This window comes from Argentina silus (genome assembly GCF_951799395.1).
Source record: "Argentina silus genome assembly, chromosome: 20".
Taxonomy (NCBI): Eukaryota; Metazoa; Chordata; class Actinopteri; order Argentiniformes; family Argentinidae; genus Argentina; species Argentina silus.
In genome coordinates, this window is record NC_139674.1 from 6,193,466 (window position 1) to 6,217,987 (window position 24,522).

Genomic DNA, 24,522 nt, shown 5'->3' on the forward strand with positions numbered 1-24,522 from the left:
GAGTAAATTATCTGTGAAATGGGATATTGTTGGACGGGTAGCAAGTAGTACTAGCTAACAGCCACATTGGTTAGCTAGATGGGCTGTCAGTCAATCACCAACTATACAGTGGTGTCGGAAAATATTCAGACCCCTTCACTTTTTCCATATTTTGTTGTGTTATAGACTACATTTAAAATGGATTAAATGTATTTTATGTGTGTAATTGATTTCTATGCAAACCAGAGACTATAAAAACAAAAGATATTCAGTACGAAATCACATGAACTATTATCCTTGCACTCGGATGAATTCAATTCAACTGGTTTAGTGACTTGTTAAAGACATTTTTGCATTTAAGCAAATTTTGTTTGTCATAACAAAGGGTCTGAATACAAAACAAACCATGTTTTATTTTCCAATCAATCATCAGTCAATCAATCAATCACTGTTTGGAAAGTGGTATTTTACATTTTGACATTTTTGACATTCAGCAAATTTTGTTTGTCATAACAAAGGGTCTGAATACAAAACAAACCATGTTTTATTTTCCAATCAATCATCAGTCAATCAATCAATCACTGTTTGGAAAGTGGTATTTTACATTTTGACATTTTTGACATTCAGCAGACGCTTTTATTCAAAGCGACTTACGAGTACATTTGTCTAAAGTAAGTGAATCATCTATACATCAGTCATCATTAGAAAAAAAAATCTATGCTAGGACCAGGGGCCAATGGCAATCACAATGTTATGATTACGTAACCCTAACCCTATATATACACACACACATACTCACAGAACACTTTATTAGGAACAATATACGAATACAGGGTAGGGCCTCCCTTTGCTCTCAAAACATCCTCAACAGGCATTGATTCCACAAGATGGTCCATGCCAGAATTCCTGCAGATCTTTCAGGTGCACTTTCAAGCTGTGAATCTCCCGTTCTACCACATTCCATAGGTTTTTCAGAATTCAAGCAACTATAGGAGTGGATTATAGTTTAGGCTACTGCCGTTACTAGAGCGAAAGTGAAACTACAAACTACGAACTCTTACCCCGCTTTTCGCAATATACATATTTGGCGCAGATGACAGATGGAAATGTGTCCGTTCTCCTTATTGATACAGTTGTTCATGATCTGTCTGTTTAAAACTTCGGGAGAAGGTACGTGTCCTTTGTGATATTTCACCATACATGCTTAAGTTTGTTTTGTTTTTTTCAGAGGAAATGTTACCACACTGCTCATTTAATTAGAGAGTGCGTACGCGACTATTGTGTAATTTTATATGTGGATGCTACCACATCGATGTAAATAGTAATATAAACCCAACGACAGATGGGGCTAGCGTTAGTGCACGTGTAGTAAATATACTTAGATGAAGAAAGGAAGCTGCAGAGGTCCGGATGAGTCAGTTTAATCGTCATCATTACATACCACGGCCAGATGTGGGGGCTCCTGTCCAGTCAATAATGTCCCCCCCTATCTAGTCCAGCCGTTCAGTCTTTTATACAAAACAGCCTGCTTTGTCTTCCAGATTTGGGCATGGAATTCCCAGGTCCACGTTACTCTAAACATTTTCAACCTATACAATGGTGATGTTTACGGTCTTCACCAAATAAGGCTATACCTTATGGGGCTGTTCACAGCCTTAACTAATTAAGACTACCCCCACCACTATCCCTCCTTTACCATCCCCCCAACCTACAGAGGTCAACTGCATGCTGCATCATTCCAAGGGCCTGACCCATCAGGCCTTCTTCTGGTCAGAGCAAAATACACTACACACGTGCTGCCATTTTTTGTGGCCTTAAACAGGGTGCCACAAGTCTACTAAGGACAGGTAGTGTGTGTGTGTGTGTGTGTGTGCGTGCGTGCGTGCGTGCGTGCGTGCGTGTGTGTGCGCGTGTGCGTACCTCTGTCAGGTAAAAACCTCATGGAGAGCTAGAACCAGGTAATTACCCCCTAACAGCTCTAAACTGTCAATAGAACGCTCTCTCCAAACTATATCAGATGTGTCCACAGGTGTACATTGGAGACATTGGCATAATTCTTTTCTTTTAGCATCAGTCTTTTCAGAGTGCCTGTGCGGTCGACCTCCCCAGCTGGATCTCACTGAACGCCTGGACTGCTTCGGGGAGCGTTGCAAAGACTGGGGTTGTCGCTACCAGTGTATTAAAGGCTACGTGAGGAAGGCAGGGACCTCCAACCTCCTGAAGTGTAAATCGACCAGTCAACAGTGGAAGATTCCTACACTTGTCTGCATACGTAAGGCCACACACCACATACCTATGACACATTAATTTAATTTCATATAATTTATGGCATTTATCAGATGCCTTTATCCAAAGCGACTTACAACAAATACATTTGTCTAAGTAAGTGAATCATCTATCCATCAGTCATTATAAGAAAAAGTCATCTATGCTAGGACCAGGGGCTATTGGCAGTCACAATGCTAGAAGAGGGAATAAATACTTTTTAAAAATTATTATTATTTTTCTTATTAATTTATTCACAGTAGAGAAACTTGTACAGGAGGGTAGTGGGGGTGAAGAGGTCTTTAGGAGGGACAGTTAAGATGTAGCCTGAAGAGATGGGTCTTCAATCTACGGCGGAAGATAGGTAGTGACTCTGCAGTCCTGACAGCAGTGGGAAGCTCGTTCCACCAGCGGGGCGCCAGGACAGTGAAAAGCTGTGACCGAGTAGCGCGAATGCTGCATCCACGTAGAGGCGGCGGTGCCAGCCAGCCAGCTGAGGTGGAAGAGCGGAGTGATCGGGCAGGGGTTTGGGTGCTGACCATTGCTTGCAAGTGCAAGAGGCTGTTCCCTTTGCCGCCCAGTAGGCGAGCACCAGGGTCTTGAATCTGATGCGAGCTGCTATCGGGAGCCAGTGAAGGGTGCAAAGGAGAGGGTGACATGGGAGAATTTGGGGAGATTAGGCTGACCGGCGGCAGCATTCTGGATGAGCTGCAGAGGCCTGATAGCGGAGGCGGGGAGTCCGGCTAAGAGTGTGTTGCAGTAGTCAAGGCGGGAGATCACAAGTGTCTGGACCAATAGTTGTGCTGCTTCTCTGGTGAGGAATGGACGTATCCTTCTGATGTTGTACATGAACAATCTACAGGAGTGTGTTGTCGCTGTGATGTTCGCTGGACAGGATAAGTGGTTGTCAAGGATCACCCCAAGATTCTTGGCTGTCTGGGAGGAGGTCACAGTAGAGTTCTCTACTATGATGGAGAAGTCTTGGAGAGGGCATGCTTTCCCAGGGAGGAAGAGCAGCTCAGTCTTGTTAAGGTTGAGCTTGAGGTGGGCTGACATCCAAGCAGAAATATCTGCCAGACACGCAGAGACGTGTTCCCACCTGTAAATCAGAGGGGGGGAAAGTAAGAAAGAGTTGAGTGTCATCTGCGTAGCAAAGATACACATCAAAATACTGGAAAGAAACATCACATCACACAATAATGAAAATGACATCAAAATTCTATTCACACGTTAAGATAAGCTCAAATATGACTATATACACATCTATGAAACATTCAAATGTCACAATAGAGAAAAAAGGGGTGTTTTGATTTAATTGTAGACAGGATGTCTGCTAGGTGTGCCCAATGTGACACAATGAACCCAAAACACTTTTCCTTTGGCTCCCAAACACAGAGCATAATGCACATGTAAACACATGTAAATAGAATGTAGTGTTCACGATTTTGGCCAACAACTGTACTAGCATACTCATCATATTTTCAGACCAGTTTAATAATCAGCCTGTCTTCAAATCTATCTACACAGAGTGAAGTGAGTGGAACAGAAAACAACAGATTTCTGCTGCTGAATGTTGTACGGCTGATTCTTCTCTGTTCTTTATTCCAGCGGACCCAAATATTAAACACACATCAGAGGGTGAGTAATACTCACCGAGTACTGTCTATCTGTTAGAGAGAGATGAGTCATATTTCACCCTGTAAACAAGAAGGAAAGGAAATGAAACAGCATCAAAAAGGGAAAAAAGTGTCTTATCCATCAGAGCAGATGAACCGTTATTGATAAGCCTACATAGGCTTCAGACATCGGCTGAATCACCCTCAACAGCTTAACAACATCTCCGATTACATTTCTATAACATTGTGGGTGGAACATCCCACTTCTAAAAAGGACATATAAGGTATCATGTTGATGTTGTTATCTAGGGGAGTGTGCCCGTGGCACTAAAGTACTGGGCTGGCTAAGTGAGGTATCTTCATTTCCTCACATATCATTCCTTCAGTAGATTCCTACATTCCTTCAACATTCTAGAGAAAGGGCATTTAGTTTAGTTTAATTCAATTTAATTCCAGCTACGGGTTTGCAGTGGAACATTGTCTCATCTTCTCTTCTGTTTTTTCTGTCTCTCCTCCTGTCACCCCCTCTCTCATATCCTCTTTTCTTGTCTTTATCTCGTCTTCTTCCCCCTCTACTCCCCTGTCATCCTCTCATCTCCACTCCTTTCACATTCTCTCTCTCTGTGCATGTATGTATGGAAAAGTCAGTTGTATGGAACATTCTGTGCATTACCAGTGGACCCATCAGTTCAGAGGGAAAGGGTCCACTGGCAATGTTTAGGGTGCAGTGTCCTGTCCGCTAAAACTGCCAGTTGAAGAGGATCACATGCATCATCCGACTCTCGCTGTAATTTGAGCTGCATCGTTTCCCAACCCTAAAGCCCTCACGTGCAGATATGAAATACGTAGTATGTATAGAATCGACATCCCTTTTCTCTCTCTCTCTCTCTCTCTCTCTCTCTCTCTCACCAAGACTTCCTCTTTCACACCCACCAGCTCGAACCTCCCACCAGACAACTCCAACCCCCACAATGTCCCTTCTAGTGTCTGCACAGAGAGACAGCCCAAGGCTCATGACTCCCAGTCCACCGTTCTCCCAATCCCTTCAGACTCAGGGTATGTCCCCAATTTTGCTTCTTATCGTCCCTCCTTACAACTTTGTCTCCCGAAAAAGGAGCATTTGTGTTAGAGAGGCTATTGCTGGATTCTGATACTGTAGACGAATTTATATTAATATCCGTTTCCTCATTTATGTTTGGCAGCGGCTATATTTTCTATATTTTTCCCTGACCTCTGCTTTTTCATATAATCCTAAAAATCACAGTATTTAACTTAGGAGCTGTTGATAAGGAGACCACCAATCATCATTCATCTTATTGCATCTGAACTGATGATATCACATTTATTTTTCCCGGGGGGTTGGTAAACTGAAGAAGATTTGGGCACAGCTGAAATTGTCCCACTTCAATATGCACTTGTTCACTCTCCCTCATGGATTGGTGTAATTGGATACGATTAGTGTACACATGGTTTAGAGAGTTACCGTACCCCTAAGTTTCTCATATGTTCTAATCCATGAGGGTGTGAGGTGTTTAGCTTGCACATTCCAAGTATGTGGCAGGGTTACGTTTGGAGAGATAACAAATCAACTTCAGCTCACAGTTCTTATCGTTCTCTGACCTCTTATCGTTCTCTGACCTCTTATCGTTCTCTGTTCTCTGCCCTTTAGCCTTGGATGAGAATGAAACGTACTGTATTGTAACATACACTCACAGGCCTATGTCTCAAGGCCCTGAGTAGGAGTACTGCGTGATGCACTGACCCTTGCCCCCTGACCCTGACAGGGACCAAAGACGCAGGTACCACGGTAATGTTGAGGCCCGTGTCCAGTGACATCACAACCCCACCAGTGGATACCTCCAGTGCAGTGACCGTCACCATGACGACTGTCACGCCAACAGGGTTTGCCTCTGTGAAAACCACAGGCCTCAGTGAGGAAATAACTTTGTCCCTTCTTCCTGTATATATATATATATGTGTATATATATATATATATATATATATATATATATATATATATATATATATATATATATACACACACACACACACACACATATTGGGTAGGGCCTCCCTTTGAAGGAAAACATTCCCAAACCCGTTACATCACCTCCACCATGAGAAGGTGTACAGGTGTTCCTAATAAAGTTCTCAGTTAGTGTATATATATTCCAAGATTCCCAGTCTCGCTCATTTCTTGTTTTCCTTTTGTTTCCCTTGTTTTTTCTCTTCTCTCACACTCAGCCACGCTCTGCATTTCATGTAAATGCCCCACTCAAACCCACACACGTTTATCAAGACTCAGTAACAAAGCCTTGCTATCAGATAATTTGACATACCCTCTCTCAACACACATCAGAACTTTCAGGGTGGATGAGCTATGATGATCTTGGGAATGTAAACATATAAACCCTCCCAAAGCTCTGTCTCAAGTACTGTGTGTGTGTGTGTGTGTATGTATGTTACTCCCACTGATATCCCTCACACTCATAGCCGTGCTGAATGTCTCTCTCTCTCACACTCACTCACACACACACACACACACACACACAGCCCTGCTTTTGAAAATGACATACAGTATGTCTATATTAGTGCATTTCTCTCACTCCTGATCTTAATCCCTCTATGTATCTGTTGCATTCTCCTGATATTTCACTGACAGCCTTGTGTATCTCTCCTCTCTCTCAGGTGGCAACAAAGACTCAATATCTGATATGGACATGACCACAGCCACATGTGAGTGCCACACAGAGAGGTAGACAGTGAGAGACACACAGAGAAAGTTAAACTGATACAGTGAGATCAGTTGTACTACAGTCATCTCTCTTAACGGTTGTTTCTCTCTGCCCTGTTGAATGGGATCCCAGGGGTATCGCTTGTAGCAACCGCTATCATAGTGGCTGGTTTTGGAGGAATTCTGGTGTGGATCAAGAAAAGGTAAGATTGGATATTGGGTTGCTAACAGTGTGGTCACACAGAAATCACTCAAGGTCAAGACACAATTACACTCCTATTACATATCTCTGACTCACACACACACACACACACACGCTGTCTTTCAACAGCTTTCACTCATCACACACACACTTTCCCTTCCTTACAGGAGGTCGCAACAGTCCGACCTGGCACCAACCATGTATACGGCGGTTGCTATGGAAACCGACGTCAAGTCCCTAACCCCGCCCCTGAGCGCTCTGGATACTTAGCTGTTGCCTCGTAACCTGTGGGGACAGTCAATCAACGGACCTGTGGAAGTTGACCAGTGTCATTGGGACTCCGGGGAAACCTCAAGAAGGACGACATTGGAACATTAGCCTAAGGGTGGAGGGTCAGTGACCCTGGAATGGACAAGGTGCTCGATATAAAAACCAATGCTTGCTTTTACACTTATGGCACTTATGACTGTGTATGTTTGTGTGAGTGTGAATTTTTGTATTCTGAAGTTGCAGTTGTGAGATGAACAAGAATGCCCCCCTTCCCTGTATCATATCACCCTAATAAACAAGCAAGTTAAGAGTAACATCCATCGCATGGCTACACACACACGACTCCAGTGTACAAGACACGATTAAGATGGAAAAACATTCCATTTTGTCAACTCCACCAGACGTCAACTCCGCCAGGTTTTATTTCTGACGGAGTTGACGTTTAAGCTGACGGGATTGACCAAGTGCTCCCAAAAAGTCTTTATCCCTTACATACAATGTAGTGTGAGTCATTCATGAGAAAATTACCACACAACAGGGGGGTGCTACGGAAGTGTGGTTCAGGGCCGAAAAGTAGTTCCTAGCAACCACTTTGTTTATCTTATCAACCACATATGCTAGTTAGCTAGCTAACGTCCCTCGTTCATCTCCCAATAAAGACAAACTCATATGTATTGCTTTTATCTCTACTGTAGACAAGCATGGCTAGAAAGAAGTGGAAGGGCAAAGAAAGACAAATAGGGAGTATCAAAGAAAGAGAAGAGAGAAATTAAACAGTGACCCAGACAGCAGAAGTGAGATTCTAGAGAAGGAAAGACAAAAAGGTGGAAGAAGAAGGGTTCAAGACAAAAAAGTGAGACAAATAGGAGAATTGGGAGCAAGGGAGCAGAGGCATCAGAGTAGGTATTGGAAGGATGCTCAGAAAAGGTCTAGAAAGTGCAGGGCAGTGCAGAATGCAGTGCAGAATGCAGTGCAGCATCTGCTACTAATGTGCACTTTTGGTCAGATGGTTCCAGTAAGCAGCATAAGAACAGGAATAACCTCTTCCTCCTTTCTGAGGTACCATCCACACTGGGCTTCCACAGAACCACATGGAACTGTTTCCCAACATCCCACGGCAAGGGTGCCACAGATGGTATTGGGGGAACAGTAAAAAGAACAGCAGACAAATTGGTTCTTCAAGGGAAGGATGTGACGGATGGAAAAGAGTTCTTTGAAAATATCTCAAGACAGTCTGAAAGGTGTTCAGCTGTATCATATTAAAGAAGAAGACATGGAAAAATATGACACATTTCTTACACAACAACTCAAACAGGTTCCATCGACTAGAAAAATACACCAGGTCATCCCACATCAAAATAGTGTCCACCACAGACAGCTCTCATACTTTTGCAATGAGCCATTGAATTGCCAATGCTTTACCCCAGCTACTTCCTGTTTACATGGCTGCACAGAGGAACAGCAGACTGATGCAAGGGCCAGGAAGAAAGGTCCTTCGGCCATGTTGATGGAGGAAATAGAAGAATTGATGGAAGAGGAGACCCTGAAAGATCCTTAGGGCACTGTAGTCAAAATAACTATTGACAGCATTGAGGATGGAGACTGGCTAGCCGTGGTGTATGATGACCACTGGTGGCTAGCAAAGGCCATTGACGTAGACACTGAGCACCAAGGTGTGAAAGTGGAGTTTTTACACCCTCATGGTCCAACAGCAAATGCTCACCCAAAACATGGAGGAGGGATGTCTGTTTCTGTCCAGTCAAACGACATTTACCCTTACCCCCCATAATTACCTTTATATTTAGCCGACCCTTTTATCCAAAGCGACTTTCAATGAGATTACAGGGACAGCCCCCCTGGAGTAATATAGGGTTAAGTGCCTTGCTCGAGAGCACACTAGTGGTGGTGTTCCCAGGTGGGATTTGAACTCATGGTCTTTTGGTCACCAGGCAGCAGTCCTACTAACTGTCCACTAGGCGACCACTACCCTTTATTATGTGAATAAGAGAAAGAAAAGTTGTGTCTTGGGAAATGACCTTCCAAGTTTCTGTAGAGAATCACAAAAAAGAAAAATATTTTAAACTAGAAACTTTATTGAGACATATTGACATATAATTAGTCTCTGACAGTTTTCTTTGATTTTCCAGTGAGCCATTGGAAGGAGGAAGGACAACCACTGGGATTCTGGAACCTACATAATACAATTAAATACAATTAAATATCTTTAAAAAACGTTATTAGTTAGTTTTCTTAATTTGTTATGATCTCAATCGGTTGTTTGTCAACACAGTCAGTAATTGCCAACACAGTCAGTTGAAGGTTTTTGTCCTTTTTCAAAGAAATATGTTACTCTTTGTTCAATTTATTGTGTTTATATATTAAAACACCAGCTGAACTACATGCAGTGATGTCTTCTTTGCCTAACATTGATTATATATGCTTAATATTAAAAATGAATGTACAAAATTAAGGAATTTCGAAATTGGGTTTTTCAAAATAGTATAAAATGTATATAATGCATTTTATTACTTAACTCTGTTACTGAGAGTGTTTCCTTAGAAGAGAGCTAGCAGCATGGCATAGTTGATGGGCAGTTCCAGGCGCTCCTGTGTTTGGGGCAGAGTCTGGAGCTTCTCTGGTGGGGCCAGAAGACAGGCGGTGGGGCCAACTCGCTGCCACACACAGCTCTCACACACTGGACCACCAGAGTCTGCACTTTCCATCTAGAGAGAGAGAGAGAGATTCAGCATGGCTATGAGTGTGAAGGATATTAGTGGGAGTAACACACACTGTCTCCCGGCAATAAAGCCCAAAAAGGCCCGACTAACGGGTTTGATCCTTAGCCTAGAGGATCTTACCCTGACAGGATTTCTAAAGATATACTTAGGCTAGTGGCGAATAGATTCACCCTGCTGTTAACTGTCTACTTCCTATAGTTTCCCCTGGAGCTTCAGCTTTCTGCTAGGTTCTGTAAGTGAGACACAATGAATTGCAGCTTAGGAAAGCTCCTATAGTTAACGACGGCTCTATTCCCATATGAGTGCCAGATGGTGTGGTTGCAGGAATTCCCCGGAAAGAACTTTGGTCGCGCGTGTGTGTGTGTGTGTGTGTGTGTGTGTGTGTGTGTATGTGTGTGTGTGTGTGTGTGTGTGTGTGTGTGTGTGTGTGTGTGTGTAAGTAAAGGCGCATAGCCCATTGAACGGAGGGCATATGACTGGTGTATGTGTGTGTGTATAGATTTGACTGTATATACTGTATTTACAATTCTATTCCATAACAAGGTTTAACCGTATATTAATTTGCAACTTCATTGTGCTCAGCCAGCAAAATGTCATTTGTGATAACGGTCAATCGAAACTATATCGTAACTAAAGACAACACAACAAAAGAACAATTCTGGAATAATGGGAATAATGGGAAATCGATTTGTGAAAAGAGCGTGTGAATGTGCGGCTGTTCCCCCAGGCACGGCTCCAGCCCAGCCCTGCCACAATTGCATACAGGCGCATATTTGGTCACACGTCTTGCGGTTTGAAGTGTACTTTTTATTTTAACACATGTATAAATAAAATATATTAAATTGTGGTGTTTTTTTTTTTTTTTTCTGTATGCACAGTAAATCAATTATATCTGTGATACATGTTATATTCAATATATATGCCCTTCAAAACACAAAATAATATATAATATAATATATATGCCATTTAGCTGACTCTTTTATCCAAAGGAACTTACATTGCAGTGAGTGCATACATTTTTCAGTATATATGGTCCCAGCGGGAATCAAACCCCCAACCTAAGCAGTGTTAGCACCATGCTCTACCAACTGAGCCACAGAGGACCACAAAATATGGTATTCTAATGATTCTGACTAAACACAACCAATGCATTATTTATGCTTGGTACTGTATTTGTCTAATTTAATGGTTACACTGTTACACTGTAAACATTTACAGCATTGGTTTATGTTAACCAGTCTGGGCCAGTTCCTCGAAAGCTTTGGAATTTTCAAGGAATTTCTCTTGCCAAGCTTGTATGACTCCCATGAGTATGACTCTCATGAGTCATACAAGCTTGACAAGAGAAATTCCTTGAAAGCAAAGTGCTTTGTGTAACACATTTAGCTTGGTCACGCCCAGAGGATTGACTGATCTTCTAACATATTTTAAACAATTGTTACTATTTGCCTATTTTGGCTGTGTAGCTGGGTTTGAGAGAGAAATAATGTACCACTTTGGCTCCTATGCTTTTGAGGAACAGGGCCCTGACTTGTTATGAGAAAGTAAGGGATGCTAAATAGAAAAAAGGACAACATACGCACATCCAATAATCATGGGGCTGGACAGAAAATATGAATAAATGAAAAATGTAATGTCCCCAACTCTATAATGCTCCCCGGAGATTGTTGTGTTGTGGCAAACGGAGGCCCACTTACGTATTGGATAGGCAGCTTGCGCATGGCGATGGCAGAGTCAGCCATGATGTAGTTCTGACACTCCCGGACGGAGCAGAGGGGCGGCTGGCCTTCGGTCAGCAGGGCACTGGTCAACTCTGACCGCAGGAAGTATTCCTGACAGGGGACAGGAAGTTATTGTCAGAAATGGGAGGAAGGATGGGGACGGGGATGGGGACAAAACAATCCTGGGGCGTTAACCGTCTCTAAAGTGTTTCTGCAGAGAGATTATCGTCGTGTTTCGACCTGAATTAAAACTCTTAGACGGAAACAAGCCACCAAACAAGCCGAGTCATTCTGAGAACTGATAACCACATCAACATCCTGTTTCCAAAACACCAAGCTTGTACAACCTTCCAACCTAAATAGGTTTTAGAGATTAACACAGAAAGAGAGAGGGGGGGGGGCAGGGTTATGAAGCAAGAGTGTGTTCACCCCAGCCAGTGTGAGCATGTTCGTGATGTGCTTGGTGATGATCAGAGAGCTCTTGGCCCGCGTCACCGCCACATACAGTAGATTCCATTCGTCCTCAGGGACATCAGCTGTGGAGGGATGGGAAGAGAGTGGGGGAGGTGAGGTCAACAGCACAGTAATGGTTTACTTAAATTCTCTGTATTGTGATCAGTAGATTTCACACTACACAGTGCCTTCAGTAAGTATTCACCCCCTTTGTTGTGTTACAACCATACTTTAAAATAGATATGATTTATGTTTTTTGTCACTGATCTATACAAAATAACCCATAATGTCAAAGTTTTTTTTTTTGAATATATGAATTCAGAAATCACATGAACAATTATCCTTGCACTCAGATTGACCGATTGGCTGGCTGCTCCTCTGAGGAACACACAGACACACAGACACACACAGACACACACAGACACACACAGACACACACACACACACACACACACACACACACACACACACACACACACACACACACACACACCTGAAGAGCCAGACAGTCTCCCTAAGTTGTGGCGGGCACAGGGGACTTTGGCGAAGTCATCGGTGACCACCACCGTGTCAAACTCCAACCCCTTGGATTTATGGACCGTCCCCAGGATGAAATCTGAGAGAGACAAGAGAGAGAGAGTCTCAAACCTAAACACTGCAATGTGCATGTAAGCAGTTGTGTGTGTGCAGTATATACACAGTGTATTTGCACCTCCATCTTGTGAATGCATAGGTTGACTGCAGAGTTTGGTTAAGAAAGCAGAGTCCTAGTGATTGATGTTTACTTCATGATCATTGACCATCTCTAGCTAAGCCTTCTGTACCATTGTGATGTTTATGTGTATGTTGTTTAAACGTGTGTGTATGTGTGTGTGTGTGTGTGTGTGTGTGTGTGTGTGTGTGTACCTGCGTTCTGATGGTTGCTCTCAGTGCAGTGGTAGATGCGCTCCACCAGTTCAGGAATGCGGCTGTTGTACTTCTCCACCATGGCCAGTTTGGCCTCCAGTTCGCGGTCCTCCGTGTCGGTGGCATACTTCTTCAATCCATGGTAACCCCCTAGCTTTGTACTCCTGGCAAAGTTCCGGATGAAGCTGTCCTGAATTCCTACACCACAGGGGGATGGAAGGGATAAACATTAAAATGTTCTACATTGTGCAGACGCCTTTATCCAAAGCGACTTACTTTAGACAAATGTACTTGTTGTAAGTAAATCATCTATACATCAGTCATCATAAGAAAAAAAAAAAGGCCATTGGCAGTCACAATGCTAGAAGGAAGGAAGGATTACTTCTTTTTTTTATTATTATTTACAGTAGAGGAACTGTACAGGGGGGTAGTGGGAGTAAAGAGGTCTTTAGGAGGGACAGTCAAGATGTAGCCTGAAGAGATGGGTCTTCAATCTACGGTGGAAGATAAGCCGTGACTCTGCAGTCCTGACAGCAGTGGGAAGCTCGTTCCATTTACATTTACAGCTGGAATCTCACTGCACGTTACAATATTATGAGAAGAATGCTGAAACTATTTCTAGTTGTTTAATACCCTTATTTTTAATGATGAATGATTTTTAATTATGATTTTTTTTAATGTATATAATGAGGAGTGTGTGTGTGTGTGTGTGTGTGTGTGTGTGTGTGTGTGTGTGTGTACCCTTACTTTGCCAGTTGTTTTCTGGCTGCATCAGAAGCCAAATGTCCAGAATTTTCTTCAGGCCAAAGTTTTCAACCCCCTGATGTGGAAAAACAAAGTGAAGGGTCAAACAAGGTCATCGATCAACCTAAGAGTTTGGTTCCCAGCAGCCATTGAACACAATTAAGGCTAGACATAGAAAGACACATTTTTATATTCATGGTTAACTTGTTTTGCTTGTAATGGCAAATGCAGAGTGAGGAGGGTTGTCGAGTTTGCTCTGTCTCTTCATATTGAAATTAAGTCATCTTGCAGGTGGATTCTGAAATTAAGTAAGTCTATGTGAAGTCTGATGAGACCCTTCAAAGGTGAGAAGGGTCGACTGCACAAAACTGATGCTAACAAGGTACTATTTATCTGTTATTTTATGGAATGTCTCAACAAAATTAATGTCATTATTTAGGTTGTCATCTGTAAGTATGGTCATATTTTGATGTACCGTTCATTGAAACTCTACACGTCAGCTGTTATGATAGATTGAATTTTGATCCCTCTCATGAGTAGAGCCAATCAGGGCAAGGCCAGATCCGATGTAGAACGAGGTATAACTGTTGATAAACAAGGAACTATCCTTTGAGAAAAGATAACCTTCAAGATTTTCTACCTGGCCTGTGTCATACACAACGGTTTGTCCAGAACAACAATTGTGATTGGCTGAGAGGTGTTCGAAGCCTGATTTATTCTCTGATGAAGTAACAGCTATGACTACCCATTTTACCTGTTTACCATACGTTGCAGTAATATCCATGTGCAAACACTTGAATTGCAAAGACTTGTTTAGCATGTTACCTTGACAACAGTGGTCGTTTTGAGAACTATATTTCTGAGCGCAGGGCAGAAATCACCACAATTTACAATACATATTTACGGCATTGTTTTCTTGTCACAATTCTCCATGTTGTTTAGTAACCGGTGTATAAAAGCACTCGTGCTTTATCGTCAATAGTCACAGCTGAGGGGTTGCTTGTGTGTGTGTGTGTGTGTGTGTAGTGCAGGTAAGACACTGACCCCTACGATGTGCAGTGTACAGTGGGGATTGGCGGTGGTGAGTTTCACAGCTTCATCGAAGACAATGGCATTGCTGCGCGAGAGGATGGCTATCTTCCCCTGTTCTGGACTTAGCCCAGACTTCAGGATATCCAGTGTGTCTGTAGTAGTACCCCGCACACTGCCTGTAAACCCACACACACACACACACACATTAGGAGAACACCATGGCAGTTCACCATAGACAAAGTCCTGTATGTAAGCGTTTCTTCAGTGCTTACTCACCCTCCTGCTTCCCTCCCACTAGAATCTTCTTGACTTTCTTACACACATGGAGAATGGTGGCTCCAATGTAGGCGATCTCAGCACCAAAACGAAAGCTCTGAGAAGTGAAACACCACACTCAGACACACAGTTCAGGTGTGTGTGTGTGTGTGTGTGTGTGTGTGTGTATACATGTGTGTACCTGGGTGAGGTAATAAAGGTGTGTGTGTGTCACTAGATGCAGAGCGTTGACAGCTCCTCTGAAGGTGTAGATCTGCTGGTGAGGGTCTCCAACCAGGATCTTCCCACACCGCTGAGACAGCATGATGTCCATGATGGCTGAGAGAGAGAGGTAAATAATAATAATAATAATAATAATAATAATAATGAGCATGACACATATTCACTGTGGAACATCAAAGACCCTGTGACCAGACGTCTAGTATGCTTCCATCCATTCATAGCCTTCAGGTGTACCTGGAGTGCAGTCTTGGGCCTCGTCAATAAAGATGACATCATACTTGTCTAGACATGGCTTCTGTAACTGCCACAACTTAAGATAGCCTGGAGGGAGGGAGGGAGGGAAGGAGGGAGGGGTGAGGGGTGAGGGAGGGAAAGACAGAGGAGATCAGTAAGACACCAATACTAACTTGAGATTTGTGAAAGTTGGCAGCGGGTGTTGGCATACCATCACAGGACATGTGGTATCCTGGCTCTCTGGTCATGTCTCCCAAGTCCACCATTTTGTCCCAGATCTTCTGGGCATCATCCACATACAACTGCAAAACACGTTTTTTTTTTTTTAGAGAAACTGCAATGATATGGAGTGATGTTCTGGTTTGTATGATGTCTTATTAAGAAGTGTGTTGTGAATCTGAGTTTGTCTGATTCCATGCCTGGGTGTTTGTAGACCTGGAAGGGTGTTTGTGGCTTCGTGGGTGTTTGAACCGATGGGAGGTGTGAAAACGTGTGTGAAAAGGGGTGGGGATGGTGGTGGTTTGAGGCTATTTGCGTACTGTGTGTGTGTGTGTGTGTGTGTGTGTGTGTGTGTGTGTGTTCAGCTGTGTGTGTGTGTGTGTGTGTGTGTGTGTGGGTGTGTGGGCGGGCGGGCGGACGTACCATCTTTTTGTCGTCGCCGATTAACTGCATATTCCCGTGTGTGTCCTTGTACCTCAAGGGGACGTGTTCCGAGGTGATGTGTGGGTCTACCGAGGCCATGTAGGCGTTGAGGGTTAGGGTGACCACCTTGGCGTTGACAAAGCCTCCACGGCCCTCTGGCAGGACCCAGGCCACAGAGAAGCTCTTCACGTTAGAAGACAGCTTCTTCCTCTCCTGATACCTGGGAGAGAAGACAACGGTCATCATGACTGAAATTAGGTTTATTTTCCTGAGTGACACTTGGAATGTTATTTTACCACAGGGGTACCCCAATCCCATGCTGGCGCCGTGCCCTAACTGATGTGAACCATATGTCCTGGTTTCTTGTTTATCTCTTACTATAAAATTGACTGCAAACTCTTTGTGATTGCCACTTCCCTGCTGCCCATTCTCCTGGACAGTAGTCTAGTGTCCCATTCGACTTGACTAATAAATGGTCTTTATTCAACTTTCAATTCAAGTGTCTACCTTCTTCCTCGCGCCATATTATTCTTCAATATCAGAAACATCATCATTACAATGACCGAGGAACAAAGTGAGCTATGAACAGCCACTTTACGGAAAGACTGGCTTGTACTGTTTTTACTACAAGACAAAAAAAGAGACAGCACACCTGTTTGAACTGACGAAGATCCACCTGGAAAGCAGCAGTGTGCAGGCTTTTCTTTTTGTCTTTTTATGTGTTACTATTTGCCCAGCAACTACCTTAAAAGGATGTGCATATGACAACAGTACTTTTGACGACTAGACAAACCAAAGGCCAGACTATTTGGTAGTGAGGTTCATATACAGTAACTATAAGGCATATGACATTCGTACCGACTTAACCAGTAAGTTCACCGACAATTGACTGCTATGTAAACAACAGAGAGTAGAGACTGGCTTATGTCCTCAGAGAAGACCTCAGAGTAGACAGTAAATGAACTATCAGGCACAAACAGACACATAATTGGGCAGACTGATAGAAAGCCAGACTGACTTCTTGCCAACGGCACCAAAGGCCATGGAGTGAACCGTCCTGCAGTCCACGTTGGATGGGAACAAACGCTGCGCCGCCGTGGCAACTGACTTGTTGAAGGCCACGTACAGGAAACGGATGTGTGGCCTCTGCTGAGCATACCTCACCAGTGTGGTGGTCTTCCCAGTGCCTGGAACACACAGCACTGACTTTTACTGACACTGTGTGTATGTGTGTGTGTGTGTGTGTGTGTGTGTGTGTGTGTGTGTGTGTGTGTGTGTGTGAGAGTGAGAGAGTGAGAGAGAGTGAGTGAGTGTCTTCTGCGGTTATCATGCAGGCCTAGTCCTGAATGAACTTGTCCCAGTCCGAATTCCCGTCCGAATACGTTACATGTAATAGCCTGGGAACGACGCTGCTTGAGAGAATGTCAAACACTAAGTCTACAGAGTGTACTTCAGGTTATTATTTGTTTGTCTCCATTGAGTGCTGAACTCAAGAGAACAACTGTGATTAGCTGTGGTTTTACCTGCAAAGGCCATGATCTTTACCATGTGGTCGTTCTGGATGTCATGGTTCAGAATCTGCTGCTGTTCGTGGGTCACCTGACACTGGGGTCTCCTATGAAGGGAGAGGCAGAAGGGGTAAGATCACTATTCCAAACCATAGCCAGTTAGGATAACTGACAACCTACCAACCCCTACACCACCCCCCCCCCCCCCGGACAATTGTACTACTCTTACCCTATAGTATTCCTATAAACTGTACATACTGTATCCTCACTTGTACACACTGCTCTTATACTACATACTACTGCTCTTCTGTACATATCTGTCTATACTGTTCATAATGCACATATCCTTATATTTATTCCTTTTTTTACTAATCTTATAATGCTACTGTTAATACACTGCACATATCTGTACATACTGTACATATCTGTTTATACTGTTCATACTGCATTCCATATTTATTCTGCTTATTTACTCTGCTTTAATGTTACTGTTAATACATATATACAGCTTATACTGCACTGCTTTTACAGCTCATATGCTGCTTATACTGTTCATACTGCATTCTATATTTATTCTGTTTATAATGTTACTGTTAATACATATACTGCTTATACTTATACTGCTCATATACTGCACTACCTGTATATATTGTTCACACTGCACCTTTCTGCTTTTTTGCACTTCTGCTTAGACGCTAACTGCATTTCATTGTCTCTGTACTTGTACTCTGCACAATGATAATAAAGTTGAATCTAATCTAATCTAACAAGGTAGGAGTATTCAGAGCCATATAAAGAGCTGTATAAGATGTCATATGGGGCTGTGAATGTGCTATATAAATAGTTGAATATGATTTATGCATGGCTCTGGGAGTATTCAGATGCACTGAGACTTCTGGGGGTTTGGAGTCCTCACCCGCTCTGGTTGGTGATTGCTGTGGGAGGGGCGTTCTCCATCAGGTGAAGGACGTAAAAGATGTTGTAGTGCCACCTGGAGACAAGTGAGAGTGATGCAGTCAGTGGGCCGACAGTGGATTGTCTACCCTTTCACCCCCATGATACGACCAGTTTGTCCATAAACCTATACCTGTCTGTCTGTCTGTCTGTCTGTCTGTCTGACCAATCCATCAGTTTGTCTCTGTTATGAGTCCATCTGTCTCACCAATAAGTCTGTCTTGTCTGCCTGTCTGTCTGTCTTCAGTATCTGTCTCACCAGTCTGTCTGTCTGTCTGTCTGTCAACAGTCCATCTGTCTCACCAATCGGTCTGTCTATCTGTCTGACCAATCCGTCAGTCTGTCTCTGTCATCAGTCCATCTGTCTCACCAATCAGTCTGTCTGTCTGTCTGTCTTCAGTCCGTCTGTCTGTCTGTCTGTCTGTCTTACCAGTCCGTCTGTCTGTCTGTCTGTACCTGTTGCTGATGCTGATGTTGTTGTTCCTCATGGCGAGTAGCAGCGTTGCCACGGCGCTGAGGTACTCTGTGATGATGCTGTGTGTGGGCATGCAGCTCCTTAGACGAGCCACCAGGTCCTGAACATCTCCCACACTGTCACTCAGCACCAGTATCAGAGCCATGGCCGCCCATGGGTTAGGACCCTGTGCGCACGGACACACACACACACACACACACAGTGAAATTAGTAAAGGTGAGTGTGCAGAAGTTCAGGTGTATATGTACAGCTGTATGTGTGTGTGTGTGTGTGTGTGTACACAAAGCACATACCTCCTCGATGCCCTCTAGTTGGGGGAACCTGTGTTTGAGGCAGGCCTCAGCCTGAGGGAATAGACTGTGGCTCCTCACACTCTGCAGCACAGCGTCAGGCTTCACCCTCTGACTGGGCTTATACTGGGCCATAAACCTGAAACACACGCATGCATGCACACACACACGCACACACGGCAGACAGACAGACAGACAGACAGACAGACAGACAGACAGACAGATGAGCACTTTACCCAGATCAATTGAAAGTGAATATTACACAGTACAGGGTCAGCCATCGGATCTCGGACTTTGGGGGAAACCTTACCTGACAAGGTTGATCACGCTCAAGTCATCGTCCTTGGTGATGCTGTTGGCTTTCAGAATGGAGCTGATCTCCTTCACTGCTTCACTCTCTTTTTTCTGGTAACGGTAATACAGCTTCTTCCAGGGAACAAACTACACACAGGACATAAAGATACAACATAACCGCCTAGAGATACATTTTTAAAAAAAAAAAAGAAAAAAAAAAAAAAAGAAAAGCTACACAGATTGGATGATGGCTTTGGTGCTGGCTAAGCAATCTTACCTTTTTCCTTGGCACTAGTTTCTGATAGAGTCCCCTTCTAGTCTCTCACCAGCTGCTCTGTGTATGCCACCTCTAAAAGATACCCTTGTCCTTTAACCCCGTCCCCACCCAGTGTCTTACCAGAGGCTGGGTGATGATGTCCCTCCAGCGGTGGCAGACCAGGCTGACATGACAGTAGAGGTCCTCAGCAGGGAGGAGACCAAACACCAGCATCAGTATCTCCTCTGGGAGGTCCTCCACGTGGCCTTGGGGCTGGACCAGGCCCTTGCTGGTGCCCAGGAGACCGTAGTGGGCATCGGGGAGAGCGTCGACCTCATCCTCCTCCTGGAACATAAAGTCTGGATCCTCCTGTCCTGCCCCCGCGCAGCGCTCAAACTCCTCATCGTCCCCATACATGGCCTCCGTCAGCCCCTCTAGATAGTCCACCATCTCCTCTGGTGGCTCCTCCTTTATGGGTGTGGTAAATGCCTCCTCCTCCGGCTCTGGGTCCTTTTTTGGAGTGAACACTCCATTGAGTCTTTCTGTCTTTACAGGGGTGGAAGGCTGGGCGGTTTTCTGAGGGCTGACCCTGACTGTACCAATCACGGGGAAGAAATCGGTGATGCCCTTCTGCTGCCTCTTGTCAGTCCCATCTAAAAACCGGCAGCGATGGGGAGGAGGAGATGAGAGGGGAGGAGGAGAGGAGAGGAAAAGGGAGGAAGGGTGGAGACACAATGGGAGAGGACAACAGGAAAGAGGAGATCATGTACAACACTGTCATGCCTAATCATGGTGAACAAAACACACTTATCAAAACAGACTGATCTATGTTTTGTTTATTTACTACAATGCCATGTCACAGAATGCACTACACACACACACAAACGTACCTCTCCTCTTCTTTTTGGTGGGTGTTCTGGGTAAGAGGCCCAAGTTAGGAATAGAGTTGCTACGGACAACGGAATGGGGCTGTGTGAGGGCATGGGTGCCCTCGGGGCTCCTCCCCAGATTACCACACTCCTCTGCGCTTAGGTGCCTCCGCTTGGCCTTTCCTGCAAAACACCAGGGACATGGTTATATCATACACACTATACTAAACCCACACACCCACCGCTCAGATCTTCAGTCACCACTACAGATAAAGGCATGGACGTTGTACAGTATTCTGAGTGTGACCCAAAGATTGAGTTAGTACTACCTGATCAACTAAATGGTAACAACTAACACCCATCATTTGTTCTATCATAAGAAGCAAAAACTAATCCAGAATTTTAGAAGCTGGACAGTATAGTGAACAGCTTTCAATTCATTGGATTAGCTAAGTCAAATAAACAAAGTCTGAATCTGACATAATGCTGGCTGACAAGTTCGGTCTTCAATCGAGCACTATTACCTTTAGTAGCCGACTCCATAGTAACGAAGAACTGTCCAGTCTATCATAAGGGTCGCAATCGTTTCCTGTAAGAAAAGAAACAGCAGTGCATTCAAGAGTGCACCTAAGTGCTTAGCAAGCTAGTTGTATTCTAGGCAGCCAAGACCAAATTATCAGGCTAGCCGTAGTGCCATCTCAAATGTATCCGCGTGATTTGACTTGTGTGGAAAGGAGCACTTACCCTTACATTAAAGGTCTAGCTAGCAAATGCAAACGCTTTTGTTTACCCAACGAGTGTCTGTGGCCAAAGCCAACTTTTTCTTGCGTTAGCCATTTGAGTTAGCGAGCATTTTAGCTAGCTAACCCTCCATTGGCTACTTTCTCTGCTTCTTTGGTTAATATGACGCTTTACCGCCGACTAAAGGTATGTGAGGGAACGACCAAAACAAAAGAGGTGGAAAGAAAAGCACATAAAACATGAAACAATCGAAGACAGGGCAAAGTAAGAATATCAAGTTTATTTATTGGCATACATTTCATTAAGACGCAATGAATTAAGATATGAGAAACATCTTCATGTCAGTCTCATACAGTATCTAGAAGTCTATAAGGCATGTTGCCTAATGGACCTGAGCATAAATGCACAGTGAACCTCAGGAACGGCTTCATGGTAAGGCCATCTTTTAGATTTTTTCTTCTTAGTACAGTACCTTGGTTTTAACAGTTATTTTACAGTTTAGCCAGTCAGGTAAAAGGTTAATTGGAGTTAGGAATGTTCTGGTACTCACAGTTATCAATCAGGAATTATTGTAGAATTCAGGTTAATCATTTGTATAATCAAACAACTTGTAATGTCATACATATAATAAAGATAGTATCTTCATGCTTATCCCCACAGGTAAAGGCGCATGAAAGGTACATACCTCCATATAGAGAATGAAGAAGACCATTGGTTGTGGGCCTTGCATTATACAAGTTGCAGGATAATACTGTGACCATGGACTGTTCCCAAAATCAACAGTTACACCACAATATGGCGACTCTGTCGACGTCTGATCCCTGGTTTGTCTACAAATGTAGTGTAACAGAGACTACAAAAAAGGGGTTGACAACCCAAAACACTTTCTTTCCCCCCTCACCGTCAACTTTATCTCTCTCTCTCCCCCCTCTTTCTCTCACTGTTTGAGCACAGGGAGCTCGTTGGGCTTAAAGAAGGCCTGGGACATCCCCATGGCATAGATGTAAACCTTGGAGTCCACCACTATCTTCTCCTTCTTCATCAGATCTACAGTCAGAAACAGGAGAAACCAGGCCAACATCAGCAATGGTACATGACCACTTAAGTTAATCATCAACAAAAGAACAATTGTCTTTCAAACAATGGAGTACATCATGAATTGTATTTCTGTATATAAAGTTATATCACCATCAATTTTCCTCTGGAATCCATCAAGAGGTAGAAGAAGTACTTCAACAAATTCTGAAAGAAAAACCAAGGCCAGAATAAGGTTTTGACATTACTCTAACAGTCACAAAACATCAAAACATTAAAATAAAACTATTTACCTCCATCACCTGGAAAATAATAAAGAGAGACGGAGAGAGTTAGAATGAGTACAAGTTAAGGCTTACATGTTTCAGAATATACAGTATGTTCCACTTATGTCACGCGCAGTCTAAGAGACTGGGCCTCTGGCTTACCCAGCTGCTGTGTTGGGTTGACGTTCTCCATGTCGTCCCCATTGATGTTGACCATGACGATCTGTGTAGTGCAGTTAGAGAGTCCAGGGTCCAAACAGGTTACTGAAGAGCAATGTAGAGGGGCAGTCAGACCTGTACTATGCTCTTTACACAGCTGCCCTTTATACTCAGTTTCTTATATACAGTTTCTGGCAACTCATAAGGTCACTGAGAGATATCCATTCTAATTTGCTAGTGCAATTGATAAATAACTTGCCATTGATTACCTCCCCACTGTGTGTGTGTGTGTGTGTGTATCTGTGTGTGTAAGTCATTACCTGGGGTGACACCCACCACCTCCCCCATGTAACCAGTTTCCTCCTTCAGCTCTCTCAGTGCAGCAGCCTCTGCGTTCTCTCCCTCATCGATCAACCCTGGAAATAGTCGCGAAAATACAACAAATCACTGCTATGACAGCAATGTGGATAAGGCATTGCTAAGAAAGATGATTCATAAATAAAGTGTGTCTACTTAAGAGAGCTTTGAGATGTGACTGCAAAACCATTGTACAGTACCTGCAGGGAACTCCAGGGTGATACATTGCATTGGTGGACGGAACTGCTTTACCATGACAACACAGTCCTTGTGTAGTGTCCTTTTCAGGAGGGCGATTATTCCCACACCTAAGTCGAAAAACAGGGAACCTCATTTCTGAAATATTACTGCTGGTAACCATTTAAATGACACACACCTGCACACACACAAATGCACACACACACATGCACGCACGCACACACACACAGACACACACCATCTGCAGCAGTGTTGGCCTGTCTGGTCGTCCTTTTCACAGTCTCCCAAGTTCTATAGAAAGAGAAATAATAGGGAGTGAAAAAGTAATACACAGTCCATGCAAGTAGACTGCTCATGCAACTCAATGATAGATTCAATACCTTGTGGTTCCAACAGGATCCACATAGGTGGTCTTCTCAAGCTTCACCCATTTTCCAGATGCAATTACCTGGATATAGAACAATCATAAAAGACACAAGAAGAACTCATCATCTTATAAGCCCATATGATTGTAAACATGATATTAATAATATTGTACATCTGTTTTTACCTCTTCTTTTACAACGTGAGGTATGGTTGTAGGTTTGGGGTGGCTGAGGTCGCTCATCTTTCCAGTATTGCTTCCTTTGTGATGGACAAATATGTGTTCAGTCTGCAGTTTTACTGTACCCTGCCCCATCACAGACAAAAGAAAGAAACAATTCGCTCATTGCACGAATAGCTGATTCATACTGATGTAATTCCAAAACGCTTATTCTATGTATATAATGGGTAATATAGCTTGGAAAATCTTTAAAATGTTGCATTACAATTATTTAATCATGTATGGTCCTGCAAGTAACTTTTCTGGCTAACGTTAGCTAACTTTACCAGGTACCCCTTACTTCTGATTCATTTCTTGTTGCTTAGTCCAACATAATAATGTTAGAATAGTGAAACGTTGGCAGTGCTGTCATCATGAAAACATATTGATACATTTGGCTAGGGAAGGAAATATGCAAAAAAAGAGCTGTATCATTGCAGTTCACTCACGTGAAGATGATCCAGTGGTTTGTCACAAGTCAGCGGCGCGTACTCTCGACCACG

General features: G+C 43.5%; 3 protein-coding genes across 8 annotated transcripts; 1 reads left to right on the forward strand and 2 right to left on the reverse strand.

Moving 5' to 3' along the window:
- Positions 1-523: 523 nt before the first annotated feature.
- il15ra (interleukin 15 receptor subunit alpha) lies at positions 524-8,897 on the forward strand. 2 transcript variants are annotated; one of them, XM_083692395.1, is made up of 8 exons: positions 527-1,149; positions 2,048-2,251; positions 3,853-3,882; positions 4,797-4,916; positions 5,645-5,791; positions 6,549-6,596; positions 6,728-6,797; positions 6,964-8,897. In XM_083692395.1, exons 1-8 carry the CDS (start codon positions 1,080-1,082, stop codon positions 7,064-7,066), a joined length of 792 nt encoding a protein of 263 aa, XP_083548521.1. In that variant the 5' UTR covers positions 527-1,079; the 3' UTR covers positions 7,067-8,897. The 2 variants fall into 2 exon arrangements, with proteins under 2 accessions (XP_083548522.1, XP_083548521.1); XM_083692396.1 differs by lacking the exon at positions 4,797-4,916 and having other exon boundaries at positions 524-1,149.
- A 242-nt stretch (positions 8,898-9,139) lies between these two features.
- On the reverse strand, positions 9,140-21,565 carry fbxo18 (F-box DNA helicase 1). Of its 2 annotated transcripts, XM_083692388.1 has the most exons (23): positions 21,425-21,565; positions 21,205-21,269; positions 20,702-20,863; positions 19,953-20,464; positions 19,572-19,702; positions 19,265-19,400; positions 18,953-19,137; positions 18,459-18,533; positions 17,558-17,649; positions 17,053-17,221; positions 16,035-16,254; positions 15,604-15,694; positions 15,393-15,479; positions 15,118-15,254; positions 14,937-15,033; positions 14,673-14,836; positions 13,632-13,704; positions 12,885-13,082; positions 12,472-12,594; positions 11,955-12,061; positions 11,502-11,636; positions 9,601-9,789; positions 9,140-9,257 (listed from the first exon to the last, which is right to left on the reverse strand). In XM_083692388.1, the coding sequence occupies exons 2-22, from the start codon at positions 21,221-21,223 to the stop codon at positions 9,622-9,624; spliced, it is 3,081 nt and encodes a 1,026-aa protein (XP_083548514.1). In that variant the 5' UTR covers positions 21,224-21,269; positions 21,425-21,565; the 3' UTR covers positions 9,140-9,257; positions 9,601-9,621. The 2 variants fall into 2 exon arrangements, with proteins under 2 accessions (XP_083548514.1, XP_083548513.1); XM_083692387.1 differs by having other exon boundaries at positions 9,140-9,789.
- Positions 21,566-21,685: 120 nt separating this feature from the next.
- nudt5 (nudix (nucleoside diphosphate linked moiety X)-type motif 5) lies at positions 21,686-24,516 on the reverse strand. Of its 4 annotated transcripts, none has more exons than XM_083692400.1 (9): positions 24,469-24,516; positions 23,987-24,060; positions 23,817-23,884; positions 23,675-23,727; positions 23,439-23,546; positions 23,202-23,297; positions 22,885-22,986; positions 22,610-22,663; positions 21,686-22,468 (listed from the first exon to the last, which is right to left on the reverse strand). In XM_083692400.1, exons 2-9 carry the CDS (start codon positions 24,041-24,043, stop codon positions 22,359-22,361), a joined length of 648 nt encoding a protein of 215 aa, XP_083548526.1. In that variant the 5' UTR covers positions 24,044-24,060; positions 24,469-24,516; the 3' UTR covers positions 21,686-22,358. The 4 variants fall into 4 exon arrangements, with proteins under 4 accessions (XP_083548526.1, XP_083548524.1, XP_083548525.1 ...); XM_083692398.1 differs by having other exon boundaries at positions 23,987-24,106; positions 24,469-24,496; XM_083692399.1 differs by lacking the exon at positions 24,469-24,516 and adding an exon at positions 24,321-24,458 and having other exon boundaries at positions 23,987-24,106.
- Positions 24,517-24,522: the final 6 nt, after the last annotated feature.

Bases quoted from the DNA above. Each gene is read 5' to 3' on its own strand.
- fbxo18 (XM_083692388.1), bottom strand. The intron at 13,705-14,672 runs GTCAGTGTCTTA...TTTCCACATCAG, and splicing joins GTACACTGCACATCGTAGGG to GGGGTTGAAAACTTTGGCCT. The intron at 12,595-12,884 runs GTACACACACAC...TGTCTCTCTCAG, and splicing joins GAGCAACCATCAGAACGCAG to ATTTCATCCTGGGGACGGTC.
- il15ra (XM_083692395.1), top strand. From the start codon at position 1,080: ATGGAAATGTGTCCGTTCTCCTTATTGATACAGTTGTTCATGATCTGT. The intron at 4,917-5,644 runs GTATGTCCCCAA...TGACCCTGACAG, and splicing joins CCAATCCCTTCAGACTCAGG to GGACCAAAGACGCAGGTACC. The intron at 5,792-6,548 runs GTGAGGAAATAA...CCTCTCTCTCAG, and splicing joins TGTGAAAACCACAGGCCTCA to GTGGCAACAAAGACTCAATA.
- nudt5 (XM_083692400.1), bottom strand. From the start codon at position 24,043: ATGAGCGACCTCAGCCACCCCAAACCTACAACCATACCTCACGTTGTA. The intron at 23,728-23,816 runs GTATTGAATCTA...CTCTTTCTATAG, and splicing joins GATCCTGTTGGAACCACAAG to AACTTGGGAGACTGTGAAAA. The intron at 23,547-23,674 runs GTGTGTGTCTGT...TTTTCGACTTAG, and splicing joins GGCCAACACTGCTGCAGATG to GTGTGGGAATAATCGCCCTC.